This window comes from Camelus ferus, chromosome 11 (assembly GCF_009834535.1).
Source record: "Camelus ferus isolate YT-003-E chromosome 11, BCGSAC_Cfer_1.0, whole genome shotgun sequence".
Classification (NCBI taxonomy): Eukaryota; Metazoa; Chordata; class Mammalia; order Artiodactyla; family Camelidae; genus Camelus; species Camelus ferus.
The window spans coordinates 9,274,496-9,289,852 of NC_045706.1; the positions used below are offsets into that span (position 1 = coordinate 9,274,496).

General features: G+C 37.7%; 1 protein-coding gene across 9 annotated transcripts in view; it reads left to right on the forward strand.

The window, feature by feature from the left end:
- Positions 1-15,357, forward strand: part of ATE1 (arginyltransferase 1) — a 171,886-nt gene that overhangs the window by 124,227 nt on the left and 32,302 nt on the right. The window contains exon 12 of one of the 9 annotated variants that reach the window (XM_032490742.1): positions 829-14,856. The exons of the other annotated variants lie outside the window; for them this stretch is intronic. Within the exon in view, the coding sequence (XP_032346633.1) occupies positions 829-911 (83 nt within the window). The 3' untranslated portion in view covers positions 912-14,856. Of the gene's footprint in view, positions 1-828; positions 14,857-15,357 lie in introns of those variants that run through there. 9 annotated transcript variants of the gene reach the window in all.

Consider the following 15,357-nt stretch of genomic DNA (forward strand, 5'->3'; position numbering starts at 1 on the left):
TGCGTGAGTGCCTGCGCACGCCTGTGTTTATGAGATAGAGGAGGATGCCACGCGTGTATACACACACAACACTCACACTCGGGGTTTTGCAGATAAATGCAGAAACCTCGTGTGCTTGTGCTACTTACGGGCCATTTGGTTAGTTTCTCCACGCTTTGAGGGCTGACATCGCTCTGCATTACTTTCATAACTATCAGAGTCCATCAGAATTGTTCACTAGATTGTTTAGCCATCGTAAGGAATAGGAATATCGACCAATTGGACTAAGTTATGGAATGGTTTCAGGGGGGCCGACAGGCTGTGATGGATTTTGTGACAATACTTTCTTGACTTGTTGCATCTCTGGGGCTTCTTTTCTGTCCTTTCTGCCCAGAAGAGCCCTAGCTGTACTGTATCTCTTAGTGTTCCCCTTTGGGTCCTGTGCACACGTAGCAGGCACAGAACACTCGAAGTACAGCCCTGGAGTCAGACTTCCGGCATTCAGACCCCAGCTCCATCATCAACTGGTAAACTGGATACCCTTAGGCAATTTAATAATCTCTCTGGCCTCAGATTCCTGGCCTTCAAAATCGAGATAATAATCGGACCTCTCATATTGAGCTGAAGTGAGGATTAAAATAAAACGAACACAGTGAGAACAGCCCCTGTCGTTGATGGGCTGGTGATTGTTACGCAGATTAGGACGCTGCATCCCATGTGTGCCACCGGTTTTATCTTCATTTCCCTTTATCTGCACTGATCCCTCTTGCCAAAAAAGCATGCAGGTCTGTTTGCCTTCTTGTCGTCTGAGTACCACTCACCGTTTACAGCGGTTTTTCCTCCACACAGCCCTCCCTGTCCTCGCTGCGTTTCTCTGCGGCTTTGCTCATCAGACACGGGTTGTGACACTCTCTGTGGTCTGTGATGTGTGAAGTTGCAGTGTGTATCTCCCCCAGACTGAAGTTCCTGGATGTTTCCATGTGTGCTTCATTGACCTTTGTGTCCTCACAACCGACCAGAGGAAATGCCCGATGCATTCTTCTTAAGAATACAAATGTTTTCCTACTGGCCACCTGTGGTCTAGTCCAAGTTTGGAGAAGAAGAACGAAAGAGAAGTGAAGTCAGGGGAAGGGAAGAAAGTAAATGGAAAAATCAAATAGGGAGACAAAGGGGGCAAGAAAAGAAATGCACTCATTTCTTCCTTAGAGGAGAAGACATTCATTTTTCGCCCCACCAATCAGGTTTTCTCTCATTAAAAAAAACCTGATTCATGTACCATTATATATACTTTGAAAAGCTGTTATGAAATCAAGAGTGGTCACTTCTTACACCTAATGATACCTCAGAATCTGATGAAGAGTGGCCATAGGGACCCAACTGACTCATAGGCCAGGCACCCCGAGGTTAGTTCTAGGTCTTCTGGGTGTTTCAGTTTCATAGAACAGCCAAAGCTGTATAGTTCATGCACCTTAAATTATTAGTCAGAATTTCAGTCTAACTCATTGATCAAACAGATATGTTGCTTAAAAACAAAGGTATTGAACCCATCAATTAGTTCTGGAGTCAGGTTCAAAATAAAGGGCTATAGTATCTTACAGGAAAGTGCATACGTTGCCCCTTGAACAAGTCAGGGGCTGGGGGCACTGACCCTCCACCCAGCTGAAAATCCACGTATAATTTTGAGTTGGCTCTTCATACTCGCATCCTTGGATTGAGCCAACCTTGGACTGTGTGGTACTTTCGTATTGAAAAAAAATCCGAGTATAAATGGACTTGTGCAGCTCAAACCCATGCTGTTCAAGGGTCAGCTGTACTTATCCACTCTGTCCCCTCAAAAAAACGTTTTCCCTTTATCTTTTCCCAAGGTCAGGTCAGATTGAAAACTGCAGAACATCCCAGTGCATTGTTTTCACATTCACATGTAAAAATTTATCTTTATAAGTTCCTTTCAATTGAATAATAATATGGTCTTAAGTTGGTCTCTGGCTCCTAAACTTATGACACAATTTCGCCTTCCCTTTTTCCTTCTTGATCTAGTTTAAAGGTTGCTCTTATATAATACACGGAGATTAAAGCGATCACAAGCGCTCCCTGTTTTATAAAGTTGAAAAGGTGACTGAATGATTTCCGTGTACTGAATGGACATTCAAGTAAGGATTCATTCTTGTTAATATATTTTAAATTCATCTTCCAAAGCACTAATGAGCATTTCATGGCAAAGAAAATTTAAAGTCTTGTATCCACGGGTTTTGTCAGGATGTATGTAACTACACACTAGTGAGTGAGGAATATATGGCACGTTCTTTTCCTGTAATCTACTGAGTTCTATCTGTTTCTTACGGCAGTAGCTTTAGCTCTTAATGTTCGCTGTTTAGAATTCATTTACAAGAGTCAGAGGAGTAAATTTCTTTGACAGTAGTGCTTCGAAGAAAATGAAGATCCTTTTCCATATGCTGAATCTTTGGAACTTTCGGGAGAGCACCATACAGTTTTATCAGTATTGAATATCGCACTCCAGACACTGTTTGAAATCAGACTTCTATCCTGTGGCTTTAGGAAATTAAAATGCAGTTACATGCTGGAATGTACTGAGCATGCTGTGAAACATGGTCGTTTGAGATTTAAATGGCAATCTGTGAGAAACTGCTCTCTTCTCTGGGGCCAGTTTTACTTTTACATGACCTAAACTCTGACTCAGAAAAGACAGAGCTTATTACGGGCAATATTGTTAGTCGGCATGGTGCTTTTTTCACTCAATCTTACTTCTCTTTTCAACTGTTCAGTAGTTAAATTACTCTGTGAAAGGCACAGCTGATCACCATAGGTGTCTCTAAAACAGACCTTGGCTACAAGGTACATCAGTGGCCACTTGCAAGAAAATTACGTTTCCCCCCGTCCCGAATTGCAGTGAGCGTCTGGAAATCCTATTCTTGCTTGTCCTCAACAGTCCCCACCCCCAACCCTGCACATTTTGGAGATTTGGCTCCCATGGTTATTTGCTCAACTAAGAAGTCTGCGTAACAAGAAAAACCTTTGTATTTACTACTTTCTGGTACTATGGAAGGCAGGGCTGGCAAACTGAAGTAACTTGGAAAATTTTAAAGAAATCCTTTGTTCATAAATAGGTTTTTGTTTTTTAATTCAGGACCTCTGCTTACTCCAAAGAAAGGATTTCAGAAGTTTTTCAAATGATTTTTAGGTAAAAGTCTGGTGGATTGCTTTTTAAATTAATGGTTGGATATGTATACATTTCAGAAATTCTGCATCACAGTCACATCTTACTCTTTTGCTTAAATTATTTAAGTATTTACTGGAAACACTAGTAGAAAGTTTATTCAAATGCGTAAGACCGCCACTAAGAAAGAAATTAAATGACCCATAGATTTGTCAGACAGCAGTAGTCATTGTTAATATTCTATGCTCCCCTGATCTTTCTTTTTTTCTGTGCCTATGTGTGTGTATGTTTTTAAACAAACCAGGAATCATGCTTCATACTTTTGTTACTGTTTTTACTTAATACTTTGTGTTGCTTCTTACTTTTAGTAAAACCTACTTGACCGTTAACTTGGTCCTTGAGCAAACAAATGCCATTACGTATGTGATAGCATCTAATACAGATAGTTTGCAAGTGTCATTGAAAGAGTAAACCAGATGTTTTGGAGTTGGTTTTAGGGCCATAATAAACTATGATTTGATCTGACTCTTAATGTTGCACAGTATTGTATTGTTTTTGTTGGTAGCAAAATCGTTTTGGTTCCAGATTTACAAAAAAATTAAAACTTCGCTGAGCACATGCTATTTCCCAAGCACCGTCCTAGGTTTTCACCTCCGTTGCCTCAGTTTATCCTCAGAACATAATTAAATGCTCCATCCCTGACCCCTCAGATGTTATTTATTGCAAAAAAAAAAACAACAAGTAATTGTTTTTAATCAGAAATTTAAAACAACTTTAATTCAAATATTGGTCTATAATTTTTAATATTTCTTTCAGAGGATCTAATTAGAATAAGCATTATTTCTATTTCTGCTTATAATTCCTGAAGTGTGCACTTTATTTACCACAGATTAGTCTAGATTTCACTCCCTCTTTTCTATATACATCCTTTGAAATGTTTGCCAGCAATTTCTTAATTTGTCTCTAATGTAACTAAGTCATAAATTACTAGTAAGGATTTTGAATTTAAATTTACTATAAAAATAACAGCACCTAATTTTGACTTAGTGCTTTATGCATTTACCCAGGTTAGAGAATTTCCAGAACACCTAAACTCTTCCCAGCAATTGCTGAAAATCTAAACTAATACAAGAAACTTTTTCCTAATTTGACCCTCGTCCTCTGAAACTCTTGAGGCTCGAAACTATATTATTTTATGTTATTTCATTTGTCTCTTTTCCTCTCTCTTTACTCCATCCTTCTTTTTCGCTGGCATGGTTCCCTGGCACTTTTTCTCTACTTCTGCAATGTCTGTCATATATGCCCACAGAAAAAGCAAGTCCGCCTCTGACTGTGCCTCTGTGTGTCCCCCTCTGACTGTGCCTCTGTCCTGTACCGGCTTGCCTGGTTTCTCCAAGCCTGGCATCATTCTATGTCCGGTCCCTCGAAAGAAAATATGCTTCTGCCATTATGTCACCTTAATCACTGGGAAATGATGCCTGATGAGAAAGCAAATTTACCAAAACTTCCTAGGGCCCCTAGCAATGTGCTAATCGGATAACTTATGATTAAGTAGACAGTGTCCTCCATAATTAATTTAGATGTAAAATTAAGCTGCTGTTGTTCTAATACTTCTGAGGGTAAAATTTTTTTCAAATCTAGATTTGAGGTTTACCTACCCATTTGAAGATCCAAAGTGAACCATGTTGATTGTTGGGTACTTAATAAACATAAATTCTTTGTTGCCAGTAAAGATGATGCTGTTGGATACAGCCAGCTGGAGACAGAATCAGTTGTAGCCTACTGCATGTCATAAAGGAAACAGGCATCAAAACAAGAAGACATGTTTGGAAATTTGGCTCTTAAATTTGGTGGATCTGGAAAATGATATGGAAAATGTAGAAAATTACAGTCTCCTAATTTTTCAGTTTACTCCCAATCACTTAAAAATATCACTTTATTATTATTATCTTTTCCAATTTACCTCCTTTTCAACAATATCCTTTTTATTCAAATGTTAGTGTAATGCTAAAAATAACTACTGGCTTAAAAATTAGAGACCAGATTTCCCTAGTTTGCATGGTCTTTTAGCGAAGACACCAAGGAGCAACAAAACAAGTCTTTCTACAGTGTTTGTGCAGAAGAGGGAAGTATTGTCACATTTTAATATTTGTATTTTCTATTAAAAATGTGAAGCTAAGACTTACTAAGGTAAACTGCAGTAGTTATCAATGACTGGTCTCATTTTTAAGAGTGTTTTAAAACCAGCCTTGCAGAGAAGTTTTTAAAATACTGTTTTACCAGCCAGTCTTTGCTCAGTAAGGCATACTGTGTATGAGCAGTAAGTCAGGGACTGAAAACTGTTACAGCCCTGGCCAGAGGCAGACTGAACTACCTCTGAAAACCAGACAAGGTTTCCATTTAGCTATGCAAGAAATACTTCTTTTATCCCTTTCTTTTTGCTTATGGGATAGATAAAAGTTTTAAAAATAAGCGATTTAAAAAAACGCAGTTTTTAATGTAATTAATCCTATAATAAATAATAAAAATTATTTTAGTATCATTCCAGCAGGCTCAAAAACATCGCGATACTCCAGAGCATGTCTGTAAGTGCTAGTTCTGCCCGGTTCTAATGTGTGGCATCTTACTGTGCTTCTTTGTTTCTTTGTTTGTTTGAATGAAAACTGACACTTTTTTTATATAATGAAGGGGTTGTCCAAAATGTCAGTTAAAGAATAAAAATAAAGCCCGTACCTGCTGTTTAAGTGCTGGATAAACTATGATACTCTGTTGAATATGAGACATCAATTTTAAGTCCTTTATTTACCATCACAAAAGAAAAAAAATGTTGCCAATTAAACTATGACTCCATCAGTTATAAGATGCATGCGGGTTTGAGAAATGTCAAAAATGTGTAAAAATAGAATCTTAACCTAGAGGAAGCAACGTTCAGTCTGTGCACTATAATAGCTGGCAAAACTATGGAGTATTTAGGAGACTTGGTGTGTGTGTTAAGGAGCTTTGTGGCATTTTAACTCTAGGCATTAAGTATGTTATAGATGGAGTGTGTGCTTATGTATCACTGTTGGAAGACATTGATTTCAGATGCTTTTATATAAAAATAAGATTATCATTGATTGATGATAATAATAGAGTTCATTTAATACTATGATCTAGGTACTTTAGAAAATTTGGAGAAGACATGTAACTACTTTACAAGGATATTTTACTGTAATAAATTAAAACCTTTTTACTACCCCGGTCATTGAAAGTTTGCAAGCATTGTTGATCTCCATGCATTCTGGTTTTAAACAAATTTTAAAATGTTTTAAAACTTTGTCTGCTGTTGGAAGGCAGCAATAAAAATAGAGAATTGAAAAGTTTTGCTTAGCCAATTAATTCAGTGATCTCTGACAATTGATGAAATGCTTAAAGATTGATTGATTAAATAAATAAATAAATAAATAAATAAATAAATAAATAAATGGCAAAAGATGGCATCCCAGCATGTCATCAAGCTTGTCACAGCCGTAAAGTAATCTGCAGCTGATTGAACGTTTTCCTAACTTGTGGGTTGTCTGTAAATACTCTTGGTTTTACTTATGGCTCTCTAGTAATAGGACATGAAGCATTAGCTCAGTTGAGAAAAAGTCTTAAAGATTACTTGATGGTATCTTTTGGAACCTGCATCGTTTGATACTCAATACCGTACCCACTAGCTGTTAGAGAAACTGACCCAAAGTAAAACGTAACTCTCTGAAGTTTTCCTAAATCATTCACACCCAACTTCAGTGTAAGAATGGACTCTCTGCATTTGCCTGCAAGGTATTTTTAAACTGTTTAGATTTCTTTTTTGTGGATGTTAATATTCAGTCTCTACAGAAAAATAAGCAAGCTATAACATGAAGGTATGAGAAGTTCTGTTTATTTTATGAGTGTTCTTTTATGTGATGCTGGCAAAATGTTTTTAATATAAACATGTTAACTGGGGTAGAATTCCTGTTCTTGTAAGAAATGTATTTTCCCAACCGCCATTCATTTGAAATAGACATCATTTAGGGGAGACCTGACTTGTTCATGCTTCTGTGGAGTGTTGTTCACTGCTAATAAATTGAAATTTGTCTGAAAATAGGAAGGACAGTGTTGATACCAGGGAAGGAATTAAGTTACCTGCTTTACTAACCCTATCAAAATAAGAAAACAAGAGTGAAAAACCAAGTACCCCTGATGCTGAAGAGACTGTCTTAGCCTCGTTTCTTTCCTGAAGCAGATCCTAAAACATGGGTTTGTATTCAGATGATTTATTTGGGAAGCTGTCTTGGGGAATAGGACTGCGGGACTGAGAGTAAACTAGGGAAGGAAGAAGAGAATAGAAGGGTGTGTTAGTGTGATCCACCATATTTAAGGACTGGAGTTCAGTCCTTCTGCTGTGTGTCTCAGAGTTGGCCACCTGAGGGACCAAAAGCAGTACATGTCCACTGGCTTCCATTCTTCCCTGGCCAGTGTTTGTCTCATTGGGTGTTAATGCCTCTGCGCTTTGATCTTGAACCTGTGCAAATGCCAAGCAGGTTCCTACAGGCATAGCTGCTGCCTCTGAAAGGCAGGAAGGAGGAGAGACAGACCTTGCCAACCTGTCCTTCACAGAGCCGTTTACCAGCCTTGTAGCATGAGTCAGAGGTGAGGCCAAGGGGACATGAGAGGCAGCCCCAAGGGGTGTCTAATACAGGACAGGTACAGAATGCGGTAGCATGTCCCTGATGTCGGTTGACCATGTCAGTTACATTAGGGCAGGCAGACTAAGGACCACGAATATGAGGAAGTAGTGGACTCTTTTAAAAAAAAAAAAAAAAGCTAGCTTAGTTTGAAATAGTTGGAGGAGCCAGCCCAAGAATTAGGAACATAAATTTGAAGGACTCATGAAGTCATGCACTCAACAGGTATTAAGTCGGGTGTTATGCCTTAAGATGAGGTGTAAATTACTCCTCCTGGCCCTCGGGGTGTTTAGCAAAGGACACTCAAGCAATTTCAGTAAAATGTGATAAGTAGCATATTGGGGGTAATAGAGCATGCAGTTAGTCCACAACCTCTGAATTAAACCAAAGAAAATTTTCTTCAGGTTAATTAAGTTAGAGGGTATGGGGAAGCAGGGGATTAGATACTGTGATACACTGACTAAATGTAAATAAATGTAAATAAGTATATTTGAACTAGTTTTTACTAAATTTGCATTATCCTTGTCCTTTAAAATAATGTTTTCAGAGAAGTCTCATGGAATCTAGTGATTATAAATTGAACTACATTTTTAATGTCTCTTTTAAAAAACACTCTTGTTAAATCCATTTTGTGAATCCTTTGATAAAACAAAGACTCTTTCTCAGTGCAGCTAATCAGCCTCATGTTATATTGTCATTTAAAAAATTTGGATTTTTGAGCATGTTTTCTTAAAGTACTTAAATTGCATTCAAGAAGGCAAGGAAAAGTAGAAGGGACTGTTTAGTTTATTTGCACTTTTTGAGTTTGCCACTGGTGCTAGAGTCTGCTTCAGGAGATAGTCCTGGCTTTAAACTACAAACTGCAGCCATTTCTTTCATAACTATTTAAGTCTATAACTGATATAAGACTTACAGAGACGTGCTTGGAATATAGGAAGAGGTCTTAAAAATTTATTTTAAACTTTGAAAGACTGCAGTTTAGAAAGTCTCATCTTTTAGGGACTTGTGAACGTATATAGCTGAGCAATGTGAGGACAAGACTTGATTTCTGTGTCAGAATCTGTCGAAGCTGAGAGGGGACACAGGAGAGAGTCCCAGGAATGGCCTGGAACAAAACAGAGTTTCTTCTACCATCTTGTCGTTCAGAGGGTCTGTATGTCGATGATAAATTTTGCTGTCACTGACTTGGTTGCTGGTTAGCTTGTTTATTTAATGACAAGAACGGGGTTTTAACATTCTTATGTAGTACCCCCTATACCTTTTCGTTATTAAAACATTTTGCTTCAAAGTAGACATTTTCAGTGCAGTGTAATGAAATGGAAATGAAAACCAAGAGCATTAGGTCATTAGGGGAGATTTGAGTCAGCAGGTAACAAATGGATTCCACCCTGAGCAAATGTGAGCTAATGAGAGCACGGCAGACACTCTGTGAGCACGTGGAACTGGACGAACAAGGAATGGGAGGGTCTAATAAAGAGTAAAGCAGAAACACCAAAACCTGAATAGCTGTAAGAGGTTAAAAGAAAACATTCTTCCTCTGAGCAAGGGGATAATATACCAGAAGACAATGTGGCAAAACCTACTCAATTTCGTTCTTTTTGTTTCTCAGCTCAGAGAGGGGAGTTTGCTTTGTGGAAGTGGGTTGCGTGTTCTAATCTAGTATCCAGAAATAGTAGAATTAAAACACTCAGGTGATTATGAGCTTTGAATTGGGGACCAGTAACCAACAGGGCTTTTTGATTAGCAGCAAAGCAGTTGGTAGCTTGCGGCTATCTCAAAAGTATCTGTAAATCTGCTCAAGCAGTTGACTTTGGCTGTGATTCACTGTCGTGTTTGGACCCAGATTCCTCTTTTCATACAAATTATCGGTTAAGCTTTGCCAGTTACTGAAACAGATCTGGAGCAAGGGTACTCTCTCTGCAGTGTCTTTGTTTATGGAATTCTCAGCCTCTCTGGAGAAACAGACATAGACCAGTCCAGGACGTGAGGCATGAGACAGAGCCTTTCATTCCAGATAAGCCCAGGGTGTTTTTGATAGGTGGTCTGCGTCAGCATCGTTTCCTTACGTCTTATTGTAGTTAATTAATGGGAGTTTTAAGAAGATTTCAGATACCATTCTTGTTCTAAAAGTGGATGAACACAGAGCACAATTTAAAACTATTGTGACTTGATTAATTTCAACATTTATAACACATTAACAAACGAAGGAAAATAATCCAAGGAAGATTTAATTTGAGAATTCAGACATTGAGTAATAAACATGTGGTAGTAATTAACAAGAGAGTCGATAAAAGTCTGGTAGTTGCTCTGAAGGTAGGTCTGTGTTGCTTGTCTGTGAAGAGCGTGAGATTAAGATCAGCACTGTGAACCACAAACACTTACTTGATGCCCACGCGGCACTGCACCTCATAGGTCTGTGTGTGCCCAGGGCATGGGGTGGCTGGGTGCTGATTCGGTCCCCACCCTCAAGGAGTTTACTGTCAGGTTGGGAAGGTCATCCACATATAATGATAGAGAGCAACTAGACTGTGGTTCCTATAAATAATGCATTAGAAAGCCCCATTTTTGATGAATGTGTTAAATAGCTTGATTGTGGTAATCACATGATGTAAACATATATCAAGACGTCATGTTGTACACCTTAAGTACAGTTGACCCTTGAACAACAGCTTTGAACTGGGCGTGTCCACTTACATGCAGATTTTTTTCAATAGTAAATACCGCAGTTCTGCACTATCCAGGGTTGGTTGAACCCAAGCACACAGAACCGCAGATACAGAGGAACCACGCATATGGAGGACCGACTATAAATTATACTTGAATTTTTGACCGCACAGAGGGTTGATACCCCAACCCTCACTTTGTTCAAGGGCAGTTGTATATACAATTTTAATTTTTATTTGTCAAATATACCTTAATAAACCTGGGGAAGAAGCACCAGTTTTAAGTGGTTATAATTAAAGAGAAGAAGCTAAGGTGACATTATGATGGGTTACAAGAACAAACTGCTGAGGTTTTAAATTGTGTTTTCCCAAGCAAAGCTGACCAAAGTGTAAAATGAATACTGCATGCATTTTCCTTCTAGCTCATTTTTTTTCAAGTATTGAGCTAATTGCTCATTCCATTTTGGTCTCTAAATTGTGAGAACAGATGGAAATAAATGGAAGTGTAAAATCTTTGCACTTTTTACAGAAGACCAAGAGTTACATTTCTCTGTTTTGTTTGCATAAAAGATTTTGGAAGCTTCTACTGTAGCCATTAGCTCTGTTCATTGACCTTTGCACTCCTATCATTGTTTGGAGATTAAAAATAAAACCTGAAGTATGTCTCACTCTTGCGTAAGAAAGGCTGTAGTATCCTAGGATAAGCTGGATTATGGCTGTTGGCTCTGGGGCTAGAAGAGGAGTTCCCTGTAACCTTTCTCCCAGGTAGGCATACCTGTGTTTGTGTTCAACATGGGTCATGACGTCACCCAGCAGGTTGTCATTATTTTGGTGTTCAGAAAACCACTCTTTACAGTGGGGAGGGGTGGCTGTGTGTAACTTTGTCATCACTTACCTCAACCTTTTATGAAGGTTTTTGAGGGATTTCATTTGATGTTTTGTTTTGTCTGGTGGCTTTTTTTTTTTCTTTCTTATAGTCTTCGTTTCATTTGCTCATGTTAAATTTTCCCTTATTTAAACATTTTTTGTAACCTTAAACTAGTTAAGTGCTGTTCTTGGATATATCCAGGTTTGCTTTAAAGGTTTGGGTGTTTATATATGTAAGAAATTTTAGACATTCATTCATTGGAAAGATACTCTAAGACAGTTAATGTGTAAAGTCTCATTTTGAGATTGTTCTTAATTGTAGTGGATAATGAAAGGTCCTGATAAGATTTTTTTTTTCAGTTTAGGAAGTGTTTTATAAATCCCCCTGACTCATCTTGAATAATAAATTATTAAAAAATCAAGCACAGTGAGTTATTGTTAATAAGTCAAATCAGACTTATTAAAATTTGGCTTTATTGATCAAAGTATTTGGTTTATAGCATTGCTAATAGCACTGAATTTTAAACCATAAAGAGATAATTGGTCTTCAGGTTCAAAAGCAGACAGATAGTTTTAAACAATATGATAATATAATGAAACCTGAAATATTTCAAATTTGTACTACAGTTTTGCTTTTGCTTATGAAAATCCAGTAAAATCCTGAAATACTATCTTTGACTGCTAATTTCAGAGATTATTAGAGACTTTTATGCTAGAATAACTAAACCATGAAGATACAGCCCAATAGGAACATCCTGGATGTTTTACTGTATTTCCTTTGTGAGCTCGCTCGCTCACGCTCTCACGCTCGCTCTCTCTCTCTCTCTCTCTCTCTCTCTCTCTCTCTCTCGGTGTTTTTTTCCTCTCTCTTTCTTAATGTATCAAATAGTCCATTCCTTCCCATTGCCGCATAGTATTCCACGTTGTGGATAGTAGATGTGCCACAGTTTCTTTAACCATTTTCCTGTTGAAAGACATTGGGGTTGTTTTCATTTTAGGATTACTACCAGACAAAACTGCTGTAAGCAGCTGTTATACAAGTTCACGTCTCGACTTTGAAGTTTTCGTTTCTGTGGGATAAATGCCTAGCAGTACAATTGCTGAGTTGTGTGATGTTATATGTTTTTTGAGAAGCTGCCAAACAATTTTCCATTTAGTTATTGCCAAGCTAAATGCCAAACATTTCCAAAATGTCTATTCCATCTTACATTACCACTAACAATGTTTCAAAGATAACAGTTTCTTCACATACTTGTCAGCATTTGGTTTTGTTACTGTTTTTAAATTTAGCTATTCTAATAGGTGGGCAGTGGTATCTCACTGTGGTCTTAATTTGTGTTTCCCTTATGGCTAGTGATGTCCAACACCTTTTCATGTGTTTATTTACCATCCAAACATCCCTTCAGTGAAAGGTATCCTCACGTCTTGTGTGCATTTTCTAAATGGATTGTTTGCTTTTATACTGTTGAGTTAGAAGAGTTCTTTATATGCTCTAGATACAAATCCTTACCAGCTTGTCTTCTCATCCCTTTAACAGGGTCTTTCACAGGGCAAAAGTTTTCGTTTTGATACAGTCCAGTTCATCATTTTATCTTTTATGCATCATGCTTTTGGTGTTGTATCTAAGTTCTCTTCATCAAGACCTAGGTCTCAGATGTCTTGTAGAAGTTTTATACTTTTGCATGTAACATTTAAGTCTATAATCCATTTCTGACTTAATTTTTGTATAAGATAAAATGTATAGTTCAAGGTTTAATGTTTTGCCTATTGATATGCGATTGCTCCAATACTGTTGAAAAGGTTGTTCCTCTATTGAATTGCTTTTTTTTTTAAGTCAAAAATCAGTTAGTCATACTTGTGTGGGGCTGTTTCTGGATTCTCTATTCTGTTCTACAGATCTATATAAGTATGTTTATCCATTCTTTTCTAACAGTTGCATATTGTGATATGTCTTATGGATAATAGCGACCCCCATTGATGAACATTTAAATTTAAAATTTTCTGCTATTATAAATAATAGTACAATAGAGTTTATACATCTTTTTGCACAATATTTTTAATATATATTACATATAATATTAATATTATATAGAGCAGATTTCTACAAGTAGGATTGCTCTGACCAAGATAATGTGAATTTGACCTCTGAAAGGCAAGTTGTATACTGCAACGTATACTGCCCTTAGCCACACATAGTATTATCAAGTCTCTTTAGGCTCAGAGGAAAGATTTAGGTGGTCCTGAGGATTTGGAGGTCATACTTAAAGGACATGGATGAAATTTCCGAGGGAGAAAGTGTAGAGCAAGAAGAGAGGACGGCCTAGGACAGAACACTGAGTAACTCTCAACATTCAACGGTCAGGTAAAGAACTGCCCTGGTGGTAAGAGAATAACCAGATAAATGGTGTCAGGAAAACTGAAGGCAGAGCGGATTTCAAGAAGGAGGAAGTGGTCCTCTGAGTCAGTACTTTGCTGAGGGTGATGAAGACTCTGCAACGGGTTCCTTGTGTTCAAGGTCAGGGAGACCCTTTGACCTTAGTGAGTAGAGTGAAGGTGACTGGGCCAAGATACACATTGAAATAGGCTGTGGGGTGAGTGGGACGTGAAGGAATGGCCGTTAATGTAGATACTCTTTAAAGGAGAGAAAAGTAGAGTGAGGTAACTGGAGGAGAAGTTGGGGGTCACAGAGAGTCTTCTTTGTGCCAGAGGGCAGAGTGTTCAGCTTTTGTGAAAGTTAGTGGAAAAGAACTAGTAGAAAAATTCTGGGAAGTTCCAAAAAAGCAAAACTTGAATTTGGCACTTGCTGACAACTATTTATAGAGCATTAACACTGTATGAGGTATTATAAGTACTTTAGAGATGATTTAAAGTATATGGGAGGATCACAAAGATTATGTACAGATTCTACACCGTTTTACGTAAGGAACTTGAGTGTCCTCAGGTTTTGGTATCCACTGGGGGTGCTGGAACCAGTCCCCCATGGATACTGAGGGACGACTCAGTATGCAGATTGAGCTGAGGCCAAGAATGGGAAAGAGATCAGACTTCTGGATTGAGACCTTTGGCAAAGAAAAGTGAGTTTGTGTTTGCGCCCATGGTAAATATTGTAATTTCACATTTAATTTTATGCCCCAGGAAATTCTCAAAAAGTTTTGTTGCCTGAAAGTACTTTGGAAAGTCTCTAGCCTAATTCCCTTGGAAGGAATCAAAATCAACCCAGTGCCAAATTCACTCTGGAAGCTAGCTTTCGTTATCTTTGGAACTTTGGCTTTGTGACCCAATGAGGTCGTTACCATCATGGTAATAATTTTCATGATCTATCAAATATGATGGAATTTTAAGGTGTTGATTTAGAAACAACTAATTTGTCAAACCAACTGAATATCATAGATCCTAAAATGAATGATTCAGGGTATTTGATAACTAAAAAAGTGATCAACTCTCCATATGTTGACTTGTATTAAATATAGTATTACCTTTGCTCTGTTGTTTTTTTTTTTTTCAGGACTCTATGTATGATTTTTATTCTTACCTTGATAGCTAAATTTCCAAATACTATGAAGCTAGTAAGGATCTCTGATGAGTCAAAAGAAAAGAAACAATATAAAAATACCTCAGGAGGCTGTCGTGATGGGAACAAGTCAGAACAGAATTTAACAATGAAAAAAGTACAAATGTAATGCTTGGGTTCCAAATAAGAAGGAATATGATGGGAAACTGAAGAACATAGTTTAGCATTTGTTAATTTTTTATTTTGAAATAATTTCAAATTTACAGAAAAATGGTGAGGTCAATACGAAGAGCTCCTGCCTACCCTCCACCCAGATTCCCCCGCTGTTAGTGTGTTACCATGTTTACCTGGTCATTTCCTCCCCTTTTGTTCTGTATTTTTTTCTTTGAGCCGTTTGAGGCTAAGTTACAGATATATTGCACCATTATCCTTAAATATTTCAGTAGGTGTTGCCTGAAAACAAAGACTCCT